The 20,761-nt window shown below is 37.5% G+C and overlaps 2 protein-coding genes across 3 annotated transcripts; both read left to right on the plus strand.

Annotated features, from left to right (window-relative positions):
• The first annotated feature begins 87 nt into the window (after positions 1–87).
• On the plus strand, positions 88–7,314 carry ilvbl (ilvB (bacterial acetolactate synthase)-like). Its single transcript, XM_044118980.1, has 14 exons — positions 88–514; positions 1,276–1,477; positions 1,741–1,868; positions 2,594–2,844; positions 2,965–3,064; positions 3,183–3,280; positions 3,382–3,518; positions 3,824–3,958; positions 4,461–4,575; positions 4,672–4,841; positions 5,001–5,071; positions 5,155–5,226; positions 6,196–6,301; positions 6,436–7,314. Exons 1-14 carry the CDS (start codon positions 401–403, stop codon positions 6,612–6,614), a joined length of 1,878 nt encoding a protein of 625 aa, XP_043974915.1. The 5' UTR covers positions 88–400; the 3' UTR covers positions 6,615–7,314.
• A 108-nt stretch (positions 7,315–7,422) lies between these two features.
• Positions 7,423–20,707, plus strand: fam118b (family with sequence similarity 118 member B). Of its 2 annotated transcripts, none has more exons than XM_044118982.1 (7): positions 7,423–9,264; positions 10,528–10,617; positions 10,848–11,100; positions 16,410–16,637; positions 17,323–17,451; positions 17,572–17,869; positions 19,755–20,707. In XM_044118982.1, the coding sequence occupies exons 2-7, from the start codon at positions 10,535–10,537 to the stop codon at positions 19,823–19,825; spliced, it is 1,062 nt and encodes a 353-aa protein (XP_043974917.1). In that variant the 5' UTR covers positions 7,423–9,264; positions 10,528–10,534; the 3' UTR covers positions 19,826–20,707. The 2 variants fall into 2 exon arrangements, with proteins under 2 accessions (XP_043974917.1, XP_043974916.1); XM_044118981.1 differs by having other exon boundaries at positions 7,423–8,943.
• Positions 20,708–20,761: the final 54 nt, after the last annotated feature.

Consider the following 20,761-nt stretch of genomic DNA (forward strand, 5'->3'; position numbering starts at 1 on the left):
ACAAAATATGACACAGAGATGTCCGGTTCATGCTGCTAAGATCTGTAGTTTCTAGATGAATTTTTATTTTGAAATATATTTTCGGAAAGATGTGTTATACTCATAGTTGGCTTGACCTGAATATGATATTTCTGCAGGTGAAGGAGCGTTGTTCTTGTTGAACTTGTTTAGCAATCGACAAGATGTCCTTTAAAGCATTTATCTGCTAACCTAAGATGAGGCAGTTATTCTTTGAATGTACTTTCCAAATATTACGTATGAAATGAGTCAATAGCAGCTGCAGACTCATCTTTGCAATATCATAGCCTAGCATAAAAAGTTAGCAGCTGAAGTGGAATACTAGTGGGTCATTTTTTCGAGTTTTGTTTTGACAAATAGGGTTTTGGTTCCTCCTGTCGACATGGAGTCGTTCGGATGCATTTCCAGTGTTCTCGGATGCTCTGCTTGCGTTGCGCTGACTGGGGTTATGTTTGCTGCCTACAAACTTGGTGTAATCTACCAGTTGTTTCATAAGGTAGGTGATTGGAAATCATCAGCAGCTTCAAAACATTTTTCTTTCCGTGTGCTATATTTCAAAGCAACTTTTCAATGTCCTGTTTGTGAAAATATTCTGGAATATTTTTAGTCCCTCTGTTCCCTCTAAGCTGTTAAATGTCAAAGGGAAGCCTGAGCTACATTTATGTAAACTTTGACCAGCCCTGCGGTTGTCTCATAAAGGCTATTCAAACACACTGATTGTTAGTAGGATTGCACAAAGTAAAGGGGCACATCACAGCTGTAGGCCTGAACAATAAGTGCTTTTGTCAAAGGGAGATAATGTGACAGGTGACCTTGGGAATGGCTACATGTCACTGGGACAGCAGTTTATGCAATGTGTTGGTTTGTTTCTATTTTACACCTTTTTTTTAGTTTTGATTAAATCAGTGAAACAATGCTTAAATGTTAAATATAGATGGTGAGTGTTTTTTGGGGTAGGCAGTAGAGTTACCATGTTGACAGATTCTATCACTTGGGAGTATTTTCTAAAAAACTATGCAGAGCAGGGGGGCCTGAGGACTGGAATTGAGAAGCTCTGGTTTAGGGGTATCTGAGTAAAGGAAGCTGAATTCAAGTGCGTTCTTTTCAGATTTTAATTTGCAGAAAAGTTACCGTTCTTACTAATGAAGTCTGTAGTTCAAGTGAAAAAGAATGGTAAGATGTCTAATGGGTGTGCATTTGTTTTATTTGAGCTGTGTGTTTTTATTTTTTTATTTTTATTTTTTTTAAATAATTCAGACTGAAACAAAGAGCCCCCGGCATGGAGGGGAGAGTGTTGCTGAGGTCCTCCGTGCGCATGGAATCCAGTTCCTTTTCACCCTCGTTGGTGGGCACATCTCTCCCATCCTGGTGGCCTGCGAGAAGGTTGGCATTCGTGTCGTTGACACCAGACACGAAGCCACTGCTGTCTTTGCTGCTGATGCTGTGGCTAGGCTCTCAGGTACACACACCTCAGCTACACAAGAAGAGCATGAGTAAATATTTGACCTCAGCGTCTCTTAGCACATAACGTGTTGTTAGTAGCTGTGGAGAATAAATGAACTGAGTCTTCTGCAGCCTTTTTAGGTTGTGCCCTACTGGTCAACATTATGACTTGTCAAACAAAGGTGCAGCTAACGGAGATGTCAGTATCTAGTTTAAATTAAAATATCTTACTGGTCATAAATATTAATGGACTCTTTCTCTTTCTGCTGTGTTTCCAAGGTACTGTTGGAGTAGCTGCAGTGACTGCTGGCCCGGGCCTGACTAACACAGTGACAGCAGTGAAGAATGCTCAAATGGCGGAATCTCCATTGCTGCTTTTGGGAGGAGCTGCTGGTACATTATTGCAGGTGCATCAGTGTCGCCTTCTTTTCAGAATTTAATATACAGTTCATTGGTTTTTCTAAAGCACTAAAACTATTTGAACATAATGATTCAGTTGCCTGGAGCCTTGTAGCACCGGATTTAGAAAAATGTATAATCGAACAATGTAATCATTAACTTAAGTGCTACTTTTATAGGTTTTCAGTAAACATAAGAATTTAATGACCAGCATCTACCACTTTACTTCCAGAGACGGCAATAAGCTTATTCCACAACTTATTTGATTTGTCTTCATCTGTGTTTACTAAATGGCAAAATAACACTTAGGGTTTAAATAATATTTCAAGCTGATAAAAATCTGGTCCTTTTTATTATGTGCTAAAAACCAAAGAAAAGTCTAACTGAAAGATGGTGTAAATATGTTATGAACGTGCCAATCTAATAAAATACCACAACAAAACTTTAGTACAGTGGTGTCCAAAGTCGGTCCTCGAGGGCCAGCATCCTGCATATTTTAGTTCTCTCCCTGGTTTAACGTACCTGGATTAAATGATGGCTCTTTAGAAGGCCTAAGAAGAACATTGACATGCTGAAAAGGTTGTTACTACCACCAGGGAGAGAACTGAAACATGCAGGATGCCGGCCCTCGAGGAGCGACTTTGGGCACCCCCGCTTCAGTAGGTAGTGCTTGTCTCCGTTGGGGCTCCTTTTAGTTGTCAAAATGAGCTGTTTTTACCTATTTGTGTCACAGGGCAGAGGGGCACTGCAGGACATCGACCAGATGTCTCTCTTCAGGCCTCTTTGTAAGTTCTGTGCCTCCATCCGGACGGTCAGGGAGATCGTGCCAACACTCAGGCAGGCTCTAGCCATTGCTCAGTCAGGAACGCCTGGTCCTGTTTTCATCGAGTTCCCCATTGATACGCTGTACCCATACCACCTGGTGTCCAAAGAGTTTGCTGTTAAAAATCCTCCCAAAGGGCTGATGGGAAAAATTGTCTCATGGTATGAGAAAATGCTGATTTAATTTTTTTTTTTTTATATATATATAAAGAAACAAAATTGGGTCTTATGTTGTGAAAAAATATTTATGATTATTCAGTTAATAGATTGCTTACTTATAAGGTACCTCAATAATCACCTCATGAACCTTTTTGCTGGAGCCTGGGAGACCAGAGATGTTTCCCCACTTCCTGTTCACATCCCTCAAGCCACAGATGATCAGGTAATCTCAGATTTTGGTGTTAGCATTTAGTCGTTTTCAGTAAATATATGATCAGATAGCATCATGTTATGGGGAGACAAAGGGAACGGACTCAATTGAATGTTTTGTTTCTTTTCAGGTACAAAGGTGCATAGAGTTAGTGAGTCGAGCAAAGAAACCCGTCATTCTCCTGGGGAGCCAAGCTACACTCCCTCCTATGCCAGCAGAAGACGTCAGGTAAAGGAGCATATTTGCCTTTCACTAACTAAAGTCTAACAATGTAATTTTGTGTACCACAGAGGGGTATGAAATGGTGCAAATATGTTTTTGTTTTACAGGAAGGCTTTGGAGGATCTAGGTATTCCCTGCTTTCTTGGGGGTATGTCCCGGGGCATGCTGGGAAAAGACAGCCCTATCCACATCCGGCAGAACAGACGGGATGCTCTCAAAGAGGCCGACCTGGTTCTCCTTGCAGGTTAATTTTTACGATGAAGTTAATTTAGTAACCGTTCACTCTGGCCGTTCACTCTGAAAAGTAAAGCTGATTGAGATGGATGAAGTCTAAATCCAAAATTAATTGAAAATCTACGGAACGACTTGTTTACATGGGATCTCCTTCCAATCTGGCTGAGATTTCAGCTGTTTCAGAAAAGGAAAAGGGGAAATTTTCTTTTTACATTTCTAAGAGTTTTATTTTTCCAATAAAATAGATGGTGAGGAAAAACTGCATTGCTAGACAAAATACTGAAGGGTTGTGAATATTTCTTCTTTATTTTGTAGGCACTGTGTGTGACTTCCGACTGAGCTATGGCAGAGTTCTGAACAGAAGGAGCAAGATAATCGCTGTCAACAGGGACAAGTCACAGCTGCTGAAAAACTCGGATATGTTCTGGAAACCAACTATAGCAATTCAGGGTATATTTGTAAAATGCTATCTTTATTATAATTAAAGTACCACTTTATTGTTTGACCATAAATTGGATTATTTATGAAATTGTCAGGTTTCTTGCGTAGTTGTAAAAGTCTGAAAAATAATAGAATTGGCTTTCATAATTTTCCAGGTTGGGATAAATATGAAAATAAGGTTTGTATTTCTTGTTCTATTATGAAAATCATAAAAGAAAAGAAAAATCATAATTAAAGTCCACAAACACAAGTGAAATAGCTCATCATCACACTGTTGAAGCTAGCATTGTGTCACTTTATTATTTTTTTAACAGATGCACAGATAATAAGACCCAGATGCCCAGAATTCTGTGAAAACATGAAAAAAAAAAAGAAATTTTAATCTGAAAATCTTGAAGTTAAAAATGTGCAAGTCTTCTATTTTAATTATGGTTATTTATTTTCCTAACTGTGGATTCTTAAAACAAATAACGCCTTTTGAAATTAAAATTTTTTTTTTTTATTCTTTTAGGTGACGCTGGGTCATTTATTGTGCGTCTCTCCAAGGGGCTGAAAGGCCATCGCTGTCCTGAAGAATGGCCTCAGAGCCTCAAAGCTGGAGATTCTACCAAAGAAGATGCAAACAGGTGGGCATTGGGAGGACAGGGGTTCTGCACAGTTGGTGTGGAAAATATAATAATGCACTGTTGGTTACAAAATCATTTCTCAAATTTCAACTTCAGGGCTAAAGCTAATGAGAAGACAGAACACCATCTAAATCCTTTAAAAGTCCTCCACTGTGTGGATGAGCTGATGGCTGAGGACAGCATCATTGTAGCAGATGGGGGAGATTTTGTGGGAAGTGCTGCTTATATAATGAGACCAAGAGGACCTTTGCGTTGGTTAGATCCAGGTAATATACAAGCAACAAGATGATTAAACCAGCAGAATCATAGTAATAAACTCCTGTAGTTAATTTAATCAGTGTCTTAGCTATGCTACAGAATCACTAGTACCAATGTGTTCTCTTTCCTTTGAAATGTCTTAATCCAGTTGGTTCATGTTCCTGTAGGAGCATTTGGAACTCTGGGAGTTGGAGGGGGTTTTGCTTTGGGAGCAAAATTGTGCCGTCCTGAGTCTGAGGTATAATGTTGACATTATTTACTTCATTAACTCTGACGTTTCATTCCTTATCCAAAAGAATTCTCTTTTTGCACGTTTTGCAGGTGTGGATAGTCTATGGAGACGGCTCCCTGGGCTACAGTGTTGCAGAGTATGACACATTTACCCGGCACAAGGTAAATACATGAATCATATAAGAGACTCAGATACTCATCTGATACAAGAAAAAGGTCACACTTTGTTCTGATTTATTGCAGTGTGATTGCTCACACTGTTAGGATTTCTCACCATCTTCGTTTGTTCAGAGATGCACAGGTCAGGGTTCTGTGCCTGATTTATGAGCTTTAGTTTTTGTGCAAGTTTTTGATAAATTCCTCTTTTTCTGTAAGAACTTTACTATAATAAAATATTTCTTTAGCTTTCCTGTTGTGAACAGAAACTATCTGTAGTGAAAGCTGAGGTTACCATTCTGCTGTGCAAGAAAGCATTTGATTTGAAACAGGCTTTCACAGAAACATTGCAACCCTACTGGTCAGAGCAGAGAAGGGTTGAGCTCACCATGTGGATACTTTAACCTTTTGCATATGTTTTGTTTGATGTAAACTTTGTAATGTTCTCTGTTTTTACCTTTGTGGTGGTTGACTTAAGAAATGTTGGACGTGTGGACATTGAACACATTGGTGAGCTCCACCTGGTTGCTTTTAATCTCTTGCATTGATGCGTCTTTAATTTTTCCTTTGACATGGGTACAGATAATGCTAAGGTAGTATTCTAGGTGGAGCTTACCCGAAACTGAGCTGAAGATTAACCTTTGATTTCTGTGTTTAATGTCCTTCAGCAGTGAAGCATCTGATTTAGCTTTTGATTGCTTAATCAATAGCCATTGATTGCTGAAATCTTAACTTCAGTGGGGGAAGTTGGTACTTGGTACTTTTGCTACTCTGAAAAAAATAGGATTTTTGAGCCTTCAACCTAGTGAACATCAGTCAAGGCTGATGAAACTAGAAAAAAACAACAACAAAAAAAACAATTATTCAATTCTGATTGCAAATTTTTTTTATGCATACGTTGCAGCAAATGGTTGTGCTGCTACATTGACCAGTTGGTGTACTGTGATTATTTTACTTGATTGCTTTGCCATTCAGACACCAGTTATATCGGTGGTTGGAAATGATGCGTGTTGGAGTCAGATCTCCAGAGAGCAGGTTCCCATCCTTGGTAGCAACGTGGCTTGTGGCCTTGCTTTTACAGGTATGTATTTGACCACAGATGTGTGCTGTAACGTCCACAGTATTGCATCCCATAGCCCAAAGAACATTGTTTATGTAGCTGTATATTGCTAAGCAAGAGCTCAATGTGAAAAAGTCATGTTTCATTTTTTCCAGATTATCACACAGTGGCAGATGGTTATGGTGGTAAAGGCTACCTTGTCAGACGAGAAGACGAGAACCAGCTAAGTGACATCATAAAACAGGCTCAAAGGGATGCAAAGGAGGGCAAGGCTACTCTTCTCAATGTTTTGATAGGGAAGACCAATTTCAGAGAAGGATCCATCTCTGTGTAGAGCATCTCTGCATTAAAAGCACTCGCATATTCTTTTACTTTTAACTTTGGCTTCTGATGTCTTTTTTTTTTTGTCAATTTCATAAGGGATTTCAGCTTATGATTTAATTTTGAATTGCATTTAATATATCCTTGGACGTTAGGACCATATTTTTGACAAGTTGACCCCTTAGTTGCAGTATCAGTTATTCCCGTTTACCTCAGTGATAATACCAGCAACCCTCTCCAGACTTTGAAAGTTTGCTGTTCATCATGCTACCTTCAAGGTTGAAGAAAGCAAATCTTGCAATTTGGAAAGGGAAATGGTGAATAATCGACGTGTTGCTCTATTTAATAAAATCCCTTCCTATATTTTTAAACAACCCAATGCAAGTTTGCAAATAAACTAAATAAACCAGGATTACATGTGCAGAGCGAGCAATGACTTGAGTTGTCCAAAGTGACCAGAATGCCTTTTTTCTACTGTTTGGATATGAATACTGGGCCTTTAACGGGAGGATTCAGGATATGTTGGAGCTGTAACCTCCAGCCTCCACAAATGCTTAGAAAAAAGAATTACCTGAGCTACAAATGTTTCTGTGAATGTTGTCACCTGACAGATGGTTTGCCTTTCAATGTTTGATTGTATCTTAATATGCTTTGCTATGTATACATTGGAAATGATCGACGATTCAATAGAAATTAAAGATGTTTAATACTTTTTTGAAATAGTTTTCTTTTTAAATGTGACTAGATAAATTATTTTTTGGCATCAAGTTCAAACCTTCAAGTCATTTCACTGCTGTATGCAGTATTATGAAAAACAAAACAAATGGGCAGTAGAAACATTGAAATTTGTGTTTTACTTTATTTTTAATGTGGACGGGCCTGCTATTTGGGGGAATATATACCACACAAACAGAGGTTTTGTCTCTCACTAGAGTAGTTGTTTAATAAAATATTAATTGGTATGAAAAGACCAGTGCATTTTTATGCATTTACTTTTGCTAAATTCGAATTAAGAATTATAACTAAAAAAATATTAAAGGTAATCTCAGATTTTTTTTTTCTTTTGAAATGGGGTCTTTGAAAACCACCAACCTTCTGAATGTAATTTATTTTTCCAACAGCAGATGGCAGGCTAGCCGTGGGATTTGCAAGAATTGGAATTGCTGACGTGTAAATTCCTAAAAGGAGACTGTATGGATTTTCCATGGTGAAAGAGGCCAATTGAGAAATAAGTTTTGTGGCGAATGTATTTCTTTACTTCTTTTCAAATAATAACTAAGTTCACTTCTTTGCTATCAGTTGACATTATTAATCAAACCGTTTTCTGAAGAAACGCAAAAATACTTTTCATAAACTATGAAATGAGCGCAGTAAAAGGTAAAAAGCATTGTCATACTCGTGTTTATCAGCTGCACATCCTAAATTATGTAAGCAATACGTGTTTGTGTCTCAGCTATATATAGTTAGGCCTCATCCTATGTTGAAATGCGCTTTGTAAACATTTAATTTCTGACTTTGAAATTCGAGAGTTTTTTTGCTTTGCAGTTTAAACTAAAACTATCCAGTGTAAGATAAAAAAAAAAAGAAGAAACAAACAAATATTGTTGGGGAAACATCTGTTCCATCGTTGAAAATGTCATGGGATTTTGAAAGGATGTCGAGTTAATTGAAATATTTGACTTTACCAAGCTTACAAAACATTAAATATTATGTAGCTACTTTACGGTGATGTTCTTTTACGGCAGCGCAACACAGATTTACTACAGTACGTGAAAGCGTCATAAAACCCGGTGCACATTACGGTCCGCGGGCGGTCACTTTTAACAGTCTGAAAACCGTCAATATAGACAGAAGAGCTGCGAGTGGCTCTGACAGCAGCAGAGGTCGAGAGCGTTTATGACACATGTCTCATGGGGAGAAAACATTAACTAAAACTATTTTTCTTGGAAAAATATCTGAGACGCTAGTTCTACTGTCACAATGACCGGAGGAAGTGGTGTCGAGGGAGTTTCATGCTTTTAACAAACCTCGATTTTTTTTTTTTCTCTTTTTGGACTAATGAAAACCCCCCCATTAAACTTCGAGAAAACAACGAGGCTATTGTTACTGAATTGTCAGTGGTGAGTTTTTATTTCCCAAGTTACAGCAAAGAGCGGCCAGTTATCAGATTAACATCAAGACTTAATAAAAAAAAAAGGAAGGAAGAAAAACGCCACGAAGGCTTATTAATTTCCGAGCTAATTAAAGTGGATCTAGTTCAATCTTGACTGACTTTATCTGACTTAAAATCGAAAGACACCTAAAACTAAGCTGAAGTAAACACTGGAGTTACCTGAAGCAAGGTAAGTGACGTTTACATCTTCTTTTCTTTTTGTTTGTTTTCTTCAATCGGACATTTAAAGTTTGTGTCCCGTCACAAACACAATTTACCCTTGGGCATCTTCTAGGAATACTACGGTAATTAAACTGTATTCCTGAACTTACAATTGAACTAAAAAATAATATATACATTTAAAATTATTTGAACCAAAATATTTTAAGTTGAAAAATGTAATGGCCACAATGTTAGTGATAAAAAGCGTATAGTCTACCATTAGGTGAGGTGTGTTTCCGGAAGGAAATGAGTAAAATATATCCTGGTTGTATGGCATGCACAGTGTTGGGTAAGACAGGATGAAGTATTTATTGGGATCTTTGACGAGAGATGTCACTGATAATATTATCAAATGGGAGTTTATGTATTATTGTGTTAGGACTTCACAATACATCACACTGTATACAATAATTGCAATATCACTGTGCATTAATAATAGTGCAAAGGGCTGTTTGAAATGCAGTAATTGTTTTTTAAGTTTCAGGAATTCATGTGTTACAAGCCAATAAGATATTCATCTTATTGGAGTACGGAGAGTTGAAAGGGACAAAATAAAATAAACACGTCATTTAATCTTTCAGTAAATAATTTAAGTGGTTTATTTACCATAGTAGACAAAACATTACCAATATTATTAATATTATTTAATGATTTAAAATATTAATTTAAATCATTAAAGTGCAAACTTATAGATATAAAAATTAAATGTGTATTGAATTATTTCATGATACACTGTCAAACTCACTCCTCAAACTCAATGGGCATTTTAAGCCACAGCACAGCAATTTTCTAATGGCAGCCAACAAACAAAATATATTCATTCATTAATGGCCTTGATTTGAAACTCCTTCACTTTCTGTGAGGATGTTGTTGTCCTCACAGACCCCTTAGTTGGTGTGACAACTAAGGGGTAAAAACGTTTTTCCCCTGGGGATCTCAGATCTGTCTTCCAAGAGAAATTCAGCCAAGAGAACAGGGGTGGCATTCAACTTAAAAATCACACAAAACAACAGGAAGTTGTAATAAAAAAACTTAAATTCAGACTTAAAAAACAAGATTGAATGAGAAAACCGCAGTTAATAGTAATGTCATTGTCCTGTGACCTTCACTATATAAGATACAAAGACAATTGGCAGATATAGTCATGTCAATTCTGAAAAACTGTTTTCAGAAAATAAGTGCAGAATTTGTCTTTGATACAATTCTAATTAGAGCTCTAATTACAATTCTAAAGAGCTTCAACTTTGTTGTGCATCTTCCTTCCATTAGCATTGAATTGAACAACTGAGCTCAGAATGGTCTATGCTTAATTTACATATAAGGTAAACTATGTGAGCCAACAATTTAACTTTATGGAACACCCACATGTATTTGTAATAAGTCCGACCTTAATGTCCTGAGTTTGACCTATGACATAATTTCATAGTCAGATTCTTGTTTGGAAAAACTAATAATGTTGGCAGTATTGAGACCGGTTTAAACCAGCCATTGTGTAAATTGGTCAGACCAGGTTCAATAGATATATTAAGTGGTTGGTCATGTTTTTCTACAGGAGCTGAATGGCCTCTGTTGTAGCAGTGAAAAGTGAGAAGCGTCCTGCAGCTGATTCTCAGGATGCAGAGTCAAATGCTAAAAAGCCCAGGTAAGCTCAGGTGCACCTGCATGCCACCGCTGTTACATATTCAGGATTTCTTTGCAGAACTAATTCAAATCATTGGAAGTGCTAGACGAAAGTAGATACTAGTTTCCAACTGCATGCTAGTGCAAAATCAGTAGGCAAAATCAGGCTTTGTTTAACCTTCATGCTGTCAGAGGGATTAGGGAAGCACCGTATTTGGAACCATCATCATTTGATTTCTGCCTGCCCCAAAGGAAATTGTTGCCCAGCCTGAAGACCAAGCGAGCCCCTGAGCTTGTTCTGGTGATTGGTACGGGGGTGAGCTCTGCAGTGGCTCCGCAGGTTCCTGCTCTTCGCTCCTGGAAAGGGCTTATACAGGCCCTCCTTGACGCAGCCAATGATTTTGATCTGCTGGAGGAGGAGGAGAGCCGGCGTTTCCAGAAGCACATGCAGGAAGATAAGAATTTGGTGCATGTGGCCCATGACCTCATTCAGAAACTTTCCCCGGTAAGACCGTCTGAGTCTTTTTTTTTCCTTTCTTCCCTTTCCTAAAGTTCTCCTTTGCACAAACACATGTTGGACTGCCAACACTGCCTGTGACCTTTCCTGAACCAGGGATGTTATGCTTTCACTTCCACAGATTCACATCCAGACAATATTCATACTTTCTCAGTTAACTTTGTCATGATGTAAGACTTGATTGTTAGGCTTCTTTTGTTAATGCAAATGCACATTATAGTCATTTTGTTCACTTGGTTAACAGGTTGAGTGTTTCTTACATGCAAATCTCTGCAAAAAAAACATGCATTAAAACCCTCCCTATAATTTCTTTGTGGATTGCATCCAAAGAGTTAAACTTTCTTAAAGTCTTGTGAAGTGTTTCTGATCATTGCTTCTCCTGGCTTTGTGAAGGTCTTTACAGTTTTCATCAGACTTTTGCCGCTTTATCACTTTTTAACTATTTAGTCATTTGGCCCCTCATGGTATATTGTACACAGTGTTTAATGTTTAGAAAAGAAAATGGAAATAACAGGAAAACTAATATGCTTTCTCAAAGTGATCTCTTAAGAAACAGCTACATGTTTTGGAAACATGTAGCTGTGGCTAAAAAAACAAGGTCATAATTGTTCTAATCCATGAATTCCACTAAAGAAGTTTTGACCTTAAGTGTGTTTTCTGCAGGATGCTTGTAACACACATCTGTTTTAAAATCAGTAGACAACACTAGTTCATCTTATGAGATTACAGTCCAGTTTACAACAGAATGATTCATCAGTCAGACATAAAGTGGTGAACACAAAACATTTCTCTGAAAGAGATCATTTACTGAATGTAAATGAAAATGTCCAAAGGAATTATTTAACATTACTTTTGGGGAACAAGAAGAAATATTACTCATATTACTCATCTGTAAATCTGACTTCTTGGAAGAAAAAGAGATCATGGATTCTAAATAATTAACATGACAATGTATTGGGATCATAGATAAGGGACATTGTACATTTGCGGTAGCAAACGTAGAATTTACAACTTGTGTAGTTGTAAATTTTCATATTAAAGAATAAAATTACAATTTTTGCAATAAAACTTTGATCGTTGATGAGTGTCTCCTGAACACTCACCGATGATGAGCTGTGTAGCTGAACTGTGTATGCTGCAGTGTCTTACGCATAGCAAACCTAATTTCTACAGTCTTAAACTGTTTTCAACAGTCTCAGAAACATCACAGCAGTTTATACAGGCCCAATATTATGAGCCTTTGAATTGTCATTATCTTCTTGATGACTGTTTATCAAGAAGACAACAATTACTTTCACTCCCAGTGGAAGTAAGATAGGATTTACCACCATTGATTTGAAACACAGTTATTTGAACTGGATCTTTGTACACATTGGTAATTATGGTAATTTGTCCTTGAAAAACAAAATTTGTTTCCTCAGTTTTGTTAAAATGTCCAGCAAAATATTTGGCATTTAACAGAATCCTGTCTGATTTCTGCAGTAGAAATTAGACTATTCTAAAATAGTCCATTGTGAAAAAAGACAAAACCGTCTTACACAGTGGAGACCTTTTATTGAAATTTGTTCCCCTTCACTTAGGTTGAAGGTACAGGTCGTCTTTTTGGTCTTTTGTCCCAAGTGCAATCCAAGCCTTTAGACAACTTTTATCAAGTTTGCCACATTTTGCCACAGTGTTTTTTTTTTTCCTTCTGTGTAAGTAATCATCAGCTTCACTTTAGATAGTCTAAAGCAAACAATTGAGTAGAGGTTTAACACTGTAAAACTTTTGACTGAATTTAAAAAATATGTAACTCACATCAAATGAAGACATCAAGAGAAATATCTACTCCCGGTACTGTATTAAATGTTTATACCCTTTTTCCAGAACCTCACTTGAAAAATTCTAACCTATGCCTTTAGTTATACGACTCCCCTTTAATATTTCATTTGACATATCCTTGATCTATGTTGTATAAAATGAGACTCAACAAGTTGATTTTATATACAAGATGTTTATATTGATTCTAGAAATGGAACTTATCTAATGTTTTTCTTCATTACTTAGGTAGTCTCTGTCTAGTTGGACTCTGACACTCTTGATTTGGCCTGCAAGTTGTATCAACAGTGCTGTTAAACCATGAAAATATACATTCTTATGCATGGAATAAAGTTTTCCAGTTTGTCAAAATTTCTGAACATTTTCCATGTGGTCCACCAATCAAAGTCAGCTAATTTCCATGAAAATTCTAGCAATTTACTATTACAAGTTACTATTACACGTCCTAATGGTGACCATTTGTATGTTTATAGGAAGTCACATTCACTTTGAGACCACCACTAGTTTTTGGAAGGTATCTCATAAAATTATGTACTTTAACTGATTTTGCCTTTCATGAGTTTTTGATGGTATTAATGGATCTGTAAAATGTTTAGGTGGGGAAAAATATCTGCAGTATTTACATACAACCAAACCGGTCTGATCTGGAGCGGGGCTGGCAGATGGGAGTCTTAATACCGTTTGCCTCCTGTGTTAGTCATGTCTCATCGCACCTTTGACATTGATAAAAACACGCTTTGTTTCAGCTCCCAGCCTGTCGGGACAAAGAGAACAAACAGCGCCTTTATGGCTTTATCCGTTGTGTTTATTTCGATCCACAGTCGTGCAGACACCAGCCCACTCCCCTTGGTCACAGACACAGTGGGGTCCAGCGCAGCCGGCCAGAGGGAAGAAGAAAAAAAAACAAACAAACAAACAGGGAATAATGTGAACCAGAACCGCCACTCCATTTCCTCCCCTCCCGTAGCCCAGATTTTCCATTCAGACTTACAGTAAAGCTCCACCTGTGACTACAGTGGGTTCATAGAACATATAAATTTTTAGTTGCTCCATTCACAAAACCTGCGTTAATGTTTTTCTCTTGTTTTATAGAGATACGTTTACTCTGCTGTGTGTGATTTATCCTCTAAAAGTGTTACCTTCAGACAAAGGTGACCTACTAAAGGAAACCTTATTTTTGTGACTGTGTTTTACCATTTCTATAATCTGTACTTAATCATTCGTACTTGGAATGCTACCATGTGTCTGGGTGTGAGACACCTGCCTTATAGCCAGTTAGAGGTTTAACCCACTTTCATGGATTTGTGTACCGGCCAAGTTTCTGCACTCTGTAGAAGTAATGAGTGTAGCAATGGCAAGGCTCTTAACACATGTGCTGTTCCAAGCAAAACAGAAATTGTTCATTCATTTGTTATTGTTTGTAGTTTAGTTATCATCTGCTATGCTTATAGTAATTATTTAAATGGTAAAAATGTATTTGTTGAAAGCAATTAGTGAGTCTTCCCTGTGAATGAAAGATCATTTTATCAGTCTGAGATGGATATTTTTAAGAAGAAGGGGTGTTTATTTGTCCATTTGTTGGTTATTACATAAGTCGTGAGTCAGCCCAAGGACAGGGCGATCAGGATGGGTGCTGCGAACACTAGCAGTGGATAATGAGCTTCTTCCTGTGGAAGGGACTCCTGCTGTTTAGCCCATTAGAGCTGTAATCTGTGGAAGGCGGTGGAGCATTTTCTTCCAATCTCAGATCACCTTGGTCACTGCGCTAACCTTTGCTATTCTTAGCTATCGGCATCTTTCTCGCTCTTTGTTTTTTGGGGGGGTTACAGGACCCTCCTCAAGGTAAGGATGAAAATTATGCCACACAGTGACAGAACATAAACTGTAAGTGGAGTAATGCAGTGTGAGCTGCTGCTCAAGTGGTTAGATTAAGGATCAGAAGGGCAATGGAGGGTTTTAAATTTGCAGCTTTAATTTGCACCCTGAAGAGTGCAAGAATGTGAAAATGTGTATTTTCACACTTTATTCCCGATTCTATTTTCTCATTGTTTGTCTATCCATCCATTCATTTGTCCATAATCCTTTCATTTGTTTACAGCCAGTGGATTTTGCAGATTCCTTGTTAAAAGCCTAACCTCTGTAAGAATATCTGCTGGAAACAGATTTATTTTCTAAAAAGAATTGAGATCTCTGAAAATATTGAGTTTGGAAAAATGTGTAAAAGTGTGTTGAAATTCAGATTTTTCCTATTCAAAAGCTAGAAAGAATTAACCCCTTTTTCTTAGAACACAAGATTTACCTTTTTTCTTTTTATCTTGTTACTTTGTTTAGCAGTACTTAGAGTGAATAATCCTCTTTCAGGTCACCTCAGTTCTCAGATACACATTTTTATTCTAAAATACTTGATTCCTACATCATTGATCAGTCTGATCAAAAGGCATTTTGTTTCGAGTTAAAAATTTGGCTTCACATTTGGCCAACTTTGCTTAATGGCCTAGAGGCATTTTTATCTACTTTAGTTCATCTTGTTCTGATTTCTTGTTTGTCATATGAAAATATATCATATACTTAACTTAGTTATATAAGGTATTTTCTGCTCTAGAGAACAGTATTTCTACTTCACTTACTGTTTAAATTCTGATCTCAGACTCCTTTAATTACTTAAATATCATCATCTGGGTTAAGTGGTTAAGGTTGTAAAGCTAAATTAATCTCTTTTTTTTTTGTGCCTTTTTTGCAGAGGGAATCCTAAGTTAATTTGGGTACTCTACCTCAGGGTACTCTGGCTTCTTCCTGCAGTCCAAAACTATGACTGTCAGGTTAAATGATCTCTAAATTGCCCTTAGGTATACCATAAAGTAGAGTTTGATCAAAGATTTTCTATTATTAATAATGTAGTCAAAGTTTTGCCTAAGCTTTTCTATATAACCATGTATTTAAGGGAGTACATTGCACAATACATTCTAACTTCAGAGACAATTCTTAATTTTTGGTGGCTTTGGGCTTTTTTCAGTTTCATCAGCACCTGTTGGTGACGTCCTTTCAGGTCAACTTTGTTAATCAAAAATTTTGAAACAAAATCTAATGGGAAAGTGCGGAAAGGTGCTTGACATAGAATACTATGACTTCGTCAAGCATTTTACAAGTTAACACTTATACGATGATCTTAAGCTTAAATGTAGTGGAGGCTACGAAGACCCATATGATATGTATTTATCAACATAACATAAGCAACTGAAAATGTAGGAAAAAGCAGAAAATGTAAATCACTTGCATGATGTAGAATAGATTTGGAACATGTTCACAGAAAAAAGAAACTGTGTATTTGATGCGCACAAGTGACGCAATGATTTCAAGATTAAAGAAGTAGCTTTGAGGATTCCAATTCTATTTTGAGAAATGCACCAAAGGACAGTGTGCTGTGTACAAAGACATTTTAAAGAAGGCCTGCGGTTGCCTTGTGTCATTATGTTTCCTAGAGGACGGGAAATGTTCGATCCACGTTCTTCAAAGACTGTCTGTACGAAGTGTTTGACGACTTGGAGTGCAAGATGGAGCACGCAGGGAAACACCTCTTGCGATCTGTGCTGCAGTTGATGGAGAGCGGCGCGTTGGTGCTTACCACCAACTTTGACAACCTGCTGGAGATCTACGCAGCCCACCAGGGCACCAAACTGGAGTCTTTAGACCTGACTGATGAGAAGAAGGTAAACTCTGCTTCGAGTGTATTGTGGCACTAATTGATTTGTCCTGTAACAATGCATGATGTCAGCTTTTTTTATCCTTAAACGAGTGCAAAGGTCACTCATGCATGTCCAACAGTAAGCAGTGAGTTCTAGTTTACTACATAAGTCTCATAGAGTAGCTTAAAAATAGTGACCTGCGGAAAATGCTAATTTAGTTTTGTATTTTGTATTGCACACACAGTAATACCCTAAAAAAATATGTTTCTTCTAAAGCATGATGTTGAAATTTCTTACAGGGGTGATTAACTTCCCATTTATGACATTGCATGTATATGAAGCTCCTTGTTGGCAGCTTTAGGGGAAACAAAGACAAGCCATTTCTGTTTCTGATAGGTAGAAGAAAGTTAAAGTTCAAGCCACTGATGTCAGAATCTATAGATCTACTGTGTTTACTTTTACCACTGCGGTGAACAGGAATCAGTCTTTCACAAAGAGTTGTCCTGTCATCTGCATTGGCCTCAGCTTAGAGTTTAGTCATGCAGATATTAGATCAGTGACCTGATGCTTTTCCTCTCAGCCCTGGTATTTATGTCTTGTCTCCACTGGGGCTAATGTTCTCTCACTACTACTTGGTGATCGTACTCTCTGCCCAGCCAGAACAGGATTTTGTGCAGTGGACTGTTAAGTGTACGTGTCTTGTTTGTAGGTGTTGGAGTGGGCTCAGGAGAAACGGAGGTTAAGTGTTCTGCATATTCACGGTGTTTACACTAACCCATGTGGCATTGTGCTGCACCCTGCTGGCTATCAGAACGTACTGAGGAATACTGAGGTTATGGTGAGTCCTGGACTTTTTTTTTCTTTTCTTTTATACTTTGGTTTGTTTAATATTCCAGCTACTGATTAAAGATGGCACCAATTGTTAGTAGTGTTTTTGTTTTGGTTTTGTTTTTTACAGCGTGAGATCCAGAAGCTGTATGAGACTAAATCCTTTGTGTTTCTCGGCTGCGGACGCACGGTGGACGACACAACCTTTCAGGCTTTGTTCCTGGAGGCGGTCAAACATAAGTCAGACCTGGAACACTTTATGCTTGTGCGGCGGGAAGACGTGGGAGAGTTCAAGAAGCTGCGTGATAACATGTTGGACAAGGGCATTAAGGTGATCTCGTACGGCGACGAGTACGCTGACCTGCCTGAGTACTTTGAGAGGCTGGCCAACGAGATCTGCAACCGCGACGTCTCTACCAACGGCTGGGGTAAGCTGCATGAGAGCCAATGGGTCTGGTCTTAGCTCCTTAAGTTAGTTATTGGTACATTTTAATTGGGCCAGTTTGTGTGGGTGAGGAGAACTGAGAGAAGCTCCATATCATCTCTAACGGAGAATGAAAGACTTAAGTAACAACACACTATTCTAGAGCTTGAGCTATACTAGTCCCTGTTCCATCACGTGGTTTGGCTCAGCTCCACTTTCTCCTTTTGTAAGCTCTACATGGGATATGTTTTAAGCAAAGAGTTAGTCAGGGAGACTTTTGAGCAACATCTACAGCACAGTAGATGTTGCTACTGAGATCAAACAAATGTTATCAAAGATAGCCTGAGTAAATGCAAAAAGCAGTTTTCAAATCATGATTTCATTCATAAAGGGAAAAAGGCAATCCAACCACAAGCAAAAACACAATTATGAAGCATATGAGATAACTGGCTTTGAGTGGAGGAAATCTGCCCTTTTCTTCTTTGCAGAATTTATCTAGAATTTGTCTTTGCTCAAGAAAATGCTTAATGTTCTTGAGCATTAACATCTGAATTAATCTTATGCCTCATCTTCTTAATTTAATTTAAGTCAAGATTTTGGGTTGGTAACACCAACTCTTTCACTTTATTGTTTTAAGCTATTCACAGGTATCAGATCTCCTGGTACATAATCCAAGTAAACTTGATCTTAAAATCACAAGCTGATAGACAGATATCCTTTAGGAATTTATGGTAGAAAGCAGAGATCATCCTAAATTGCAGCAAACTGTCCAGATTTTGAATCTGTAGAGCAGCCCTGACCATCATACTACTGCCACAATGCTTAACTGTCAGAGTGATGCTCATTTTCTGAAGTAATACTAGTTTTACACCAGATTAAACAGTTGCACACCTTCCTAGAAGTTCTCATTTGTCCAGAAAATATTTCCCTAAAGGTCTTAGGATTTCAGTGTTTTTTGGGAAATGAAAGACAGAAGTATTTATTATTTTAGGTCAGCAGTGGTTTTGCATTTGGATTCTCCCGTGGATAAGGGAGATTGTCATTATTGCCTGATCTTTGTCTTGTTGCTGAAACAGTAATTCTGACCTTAACCGAGATTAGGACAACATGTCATTCTTAGATGTTGCTCTGGTTTCTTTTGTGACGACCCTGATTAAGTTGTCAATGTCATTTTATAAGCTTGCTTCTTCTGGGAAGTTTTATCACTGTTCTATGTTTTCCATGTTGTTTCTTCATTTATCTCACTGTGGCACACTTAAGTCCCAAAACCTTAGAAATGGCTTTGTAACAATTCTCCGATGGATAGATGCTAATGATTTTGATTCTCACCTGGTCTTGAATGTCTGTATTGATGCATGATGTGTTGCCTTTTGAGTTCTTAAACATTTCATCATATTGCACTTCAGGCTTTGTTGTATAAATGGAAGGAAATTTTAACATAAAAGTAGGTTCATCAAAGTTTATTGAAAATTTTACAAGTGTGTGTGTGTGTGTGTGCGTGTGTGTGTGTGTGTGTCTGTTGGAGGGAGGGAAAAAGGCAATAATATTTTCAGATTTAGGTTGTTTTGACTTTCAGTTTATAAATCATGCCATCATTTGAAAACTTTTTATGTTTATACAGGTTATCTTTGTGTGATATTAAATCTAAATTAAATTAATGTTCTTGCTCTGGAACCCATTACTGACTGGTTGATTTGTAATTCAATAATCTCATAAATTTACAGGAATATTGTGATGGAGGAAAAATATGTTATTTTGCTACATGTATACTGATCGTAATACTTCAATTTGAAACTATATATTTTTTATGTGCTATGTTTTTCCATGTAAGGAAGATCCCAAAGAAATGTTGAATATTATATAAATAAATCTTTTATTTTGATCCACAGGATCACCTTCACAAAACGCAGAGGAACAGCAGAATGGCTTCAGCACACAGAAAAACCTCCTACAGGGCTAAGACCGGATGCAACTCCTTGATTCAGAGAAGATGCCACTTTCAATAGACATTTTCAGAATAACACAACTTAAACTTGGCCCAAAACTCATTTCCTTAATGCATGGAAAGTGTCAGCTGTGACATTTGATTTCAAATTGTTTATACAGTATATATATATATATATTTTTTTTTTTTTTCTCTCAGCAGACTTCGTAAGACTTTTGAAATTTGTTTCTTTTTACAACATGTGCTGGCTCTAGTTCACTAAGTGCTATCTAGTCTAATATTTTATTAGATGATTGTTGGGTGAGCTAAAAGCTGTCAGTATTTCCCCAATGCTCATTTTATTTCATTTTTAAACGAGTCGAGATAAATCTGTCAATGCCAAAACCAAAAACCTCAAACCCTCATTTCCCAACTTTAAATGCTGTAGAAATCCTGGTGTTTGGGGGGAAAACTAAATGCTGGTTGCGTTTAGCATGCAACTATACTCAGAGGACAGACTTGTATGCTCTCACCTCAGACTTGACAAAGCTCATAGCTCTGTAAATTAAATATGCATTAAAAAAAAGGCATCACCTTGAAGTACCTTCCCGGTATTTGCTCCAAGGCACAACATGCGCTCTTGACTGAAAACAAGCCTTGCATTGATGGATCGAATCCGTCACGCTGAACCCAGTTACCAGAATAATTAAGGAAAGAGACGGAGAATATCTTTTCTCCAGAAATATGACAAGTAAATGAGACTGTGTTATATAAAAAGGTCAGGAGTGTTTTTATAATAGCCCCTTCGCTTAAAACAAGTGTTCTTTGTCAGCTTTTTTATGTATTTTTAAAACCTGCATGTGTTTCTGGTGTAGTATTTATAAGAACTATTTTAAAAATAAAGCTTTTGGTATCCCACTCTTCTCATTTGTAACACTGGGGATCATTGCATGGCGCTTACTTTCATTTTGT

The sequence above is a fragment of the Gambusia affinis genome, linkage group LG06, assembly GCF_019740435.1.
Source record: "Gambusia affinis linkage group LG06, SWU_Gaff_1.0, whole genome shotgun sequence".
NCBI lineage: Eukaryota > Metazoa > Chordata > Actinopteri > Cyprinodontiformes > Poeciliidae > Gambusia > Gambusia affinis.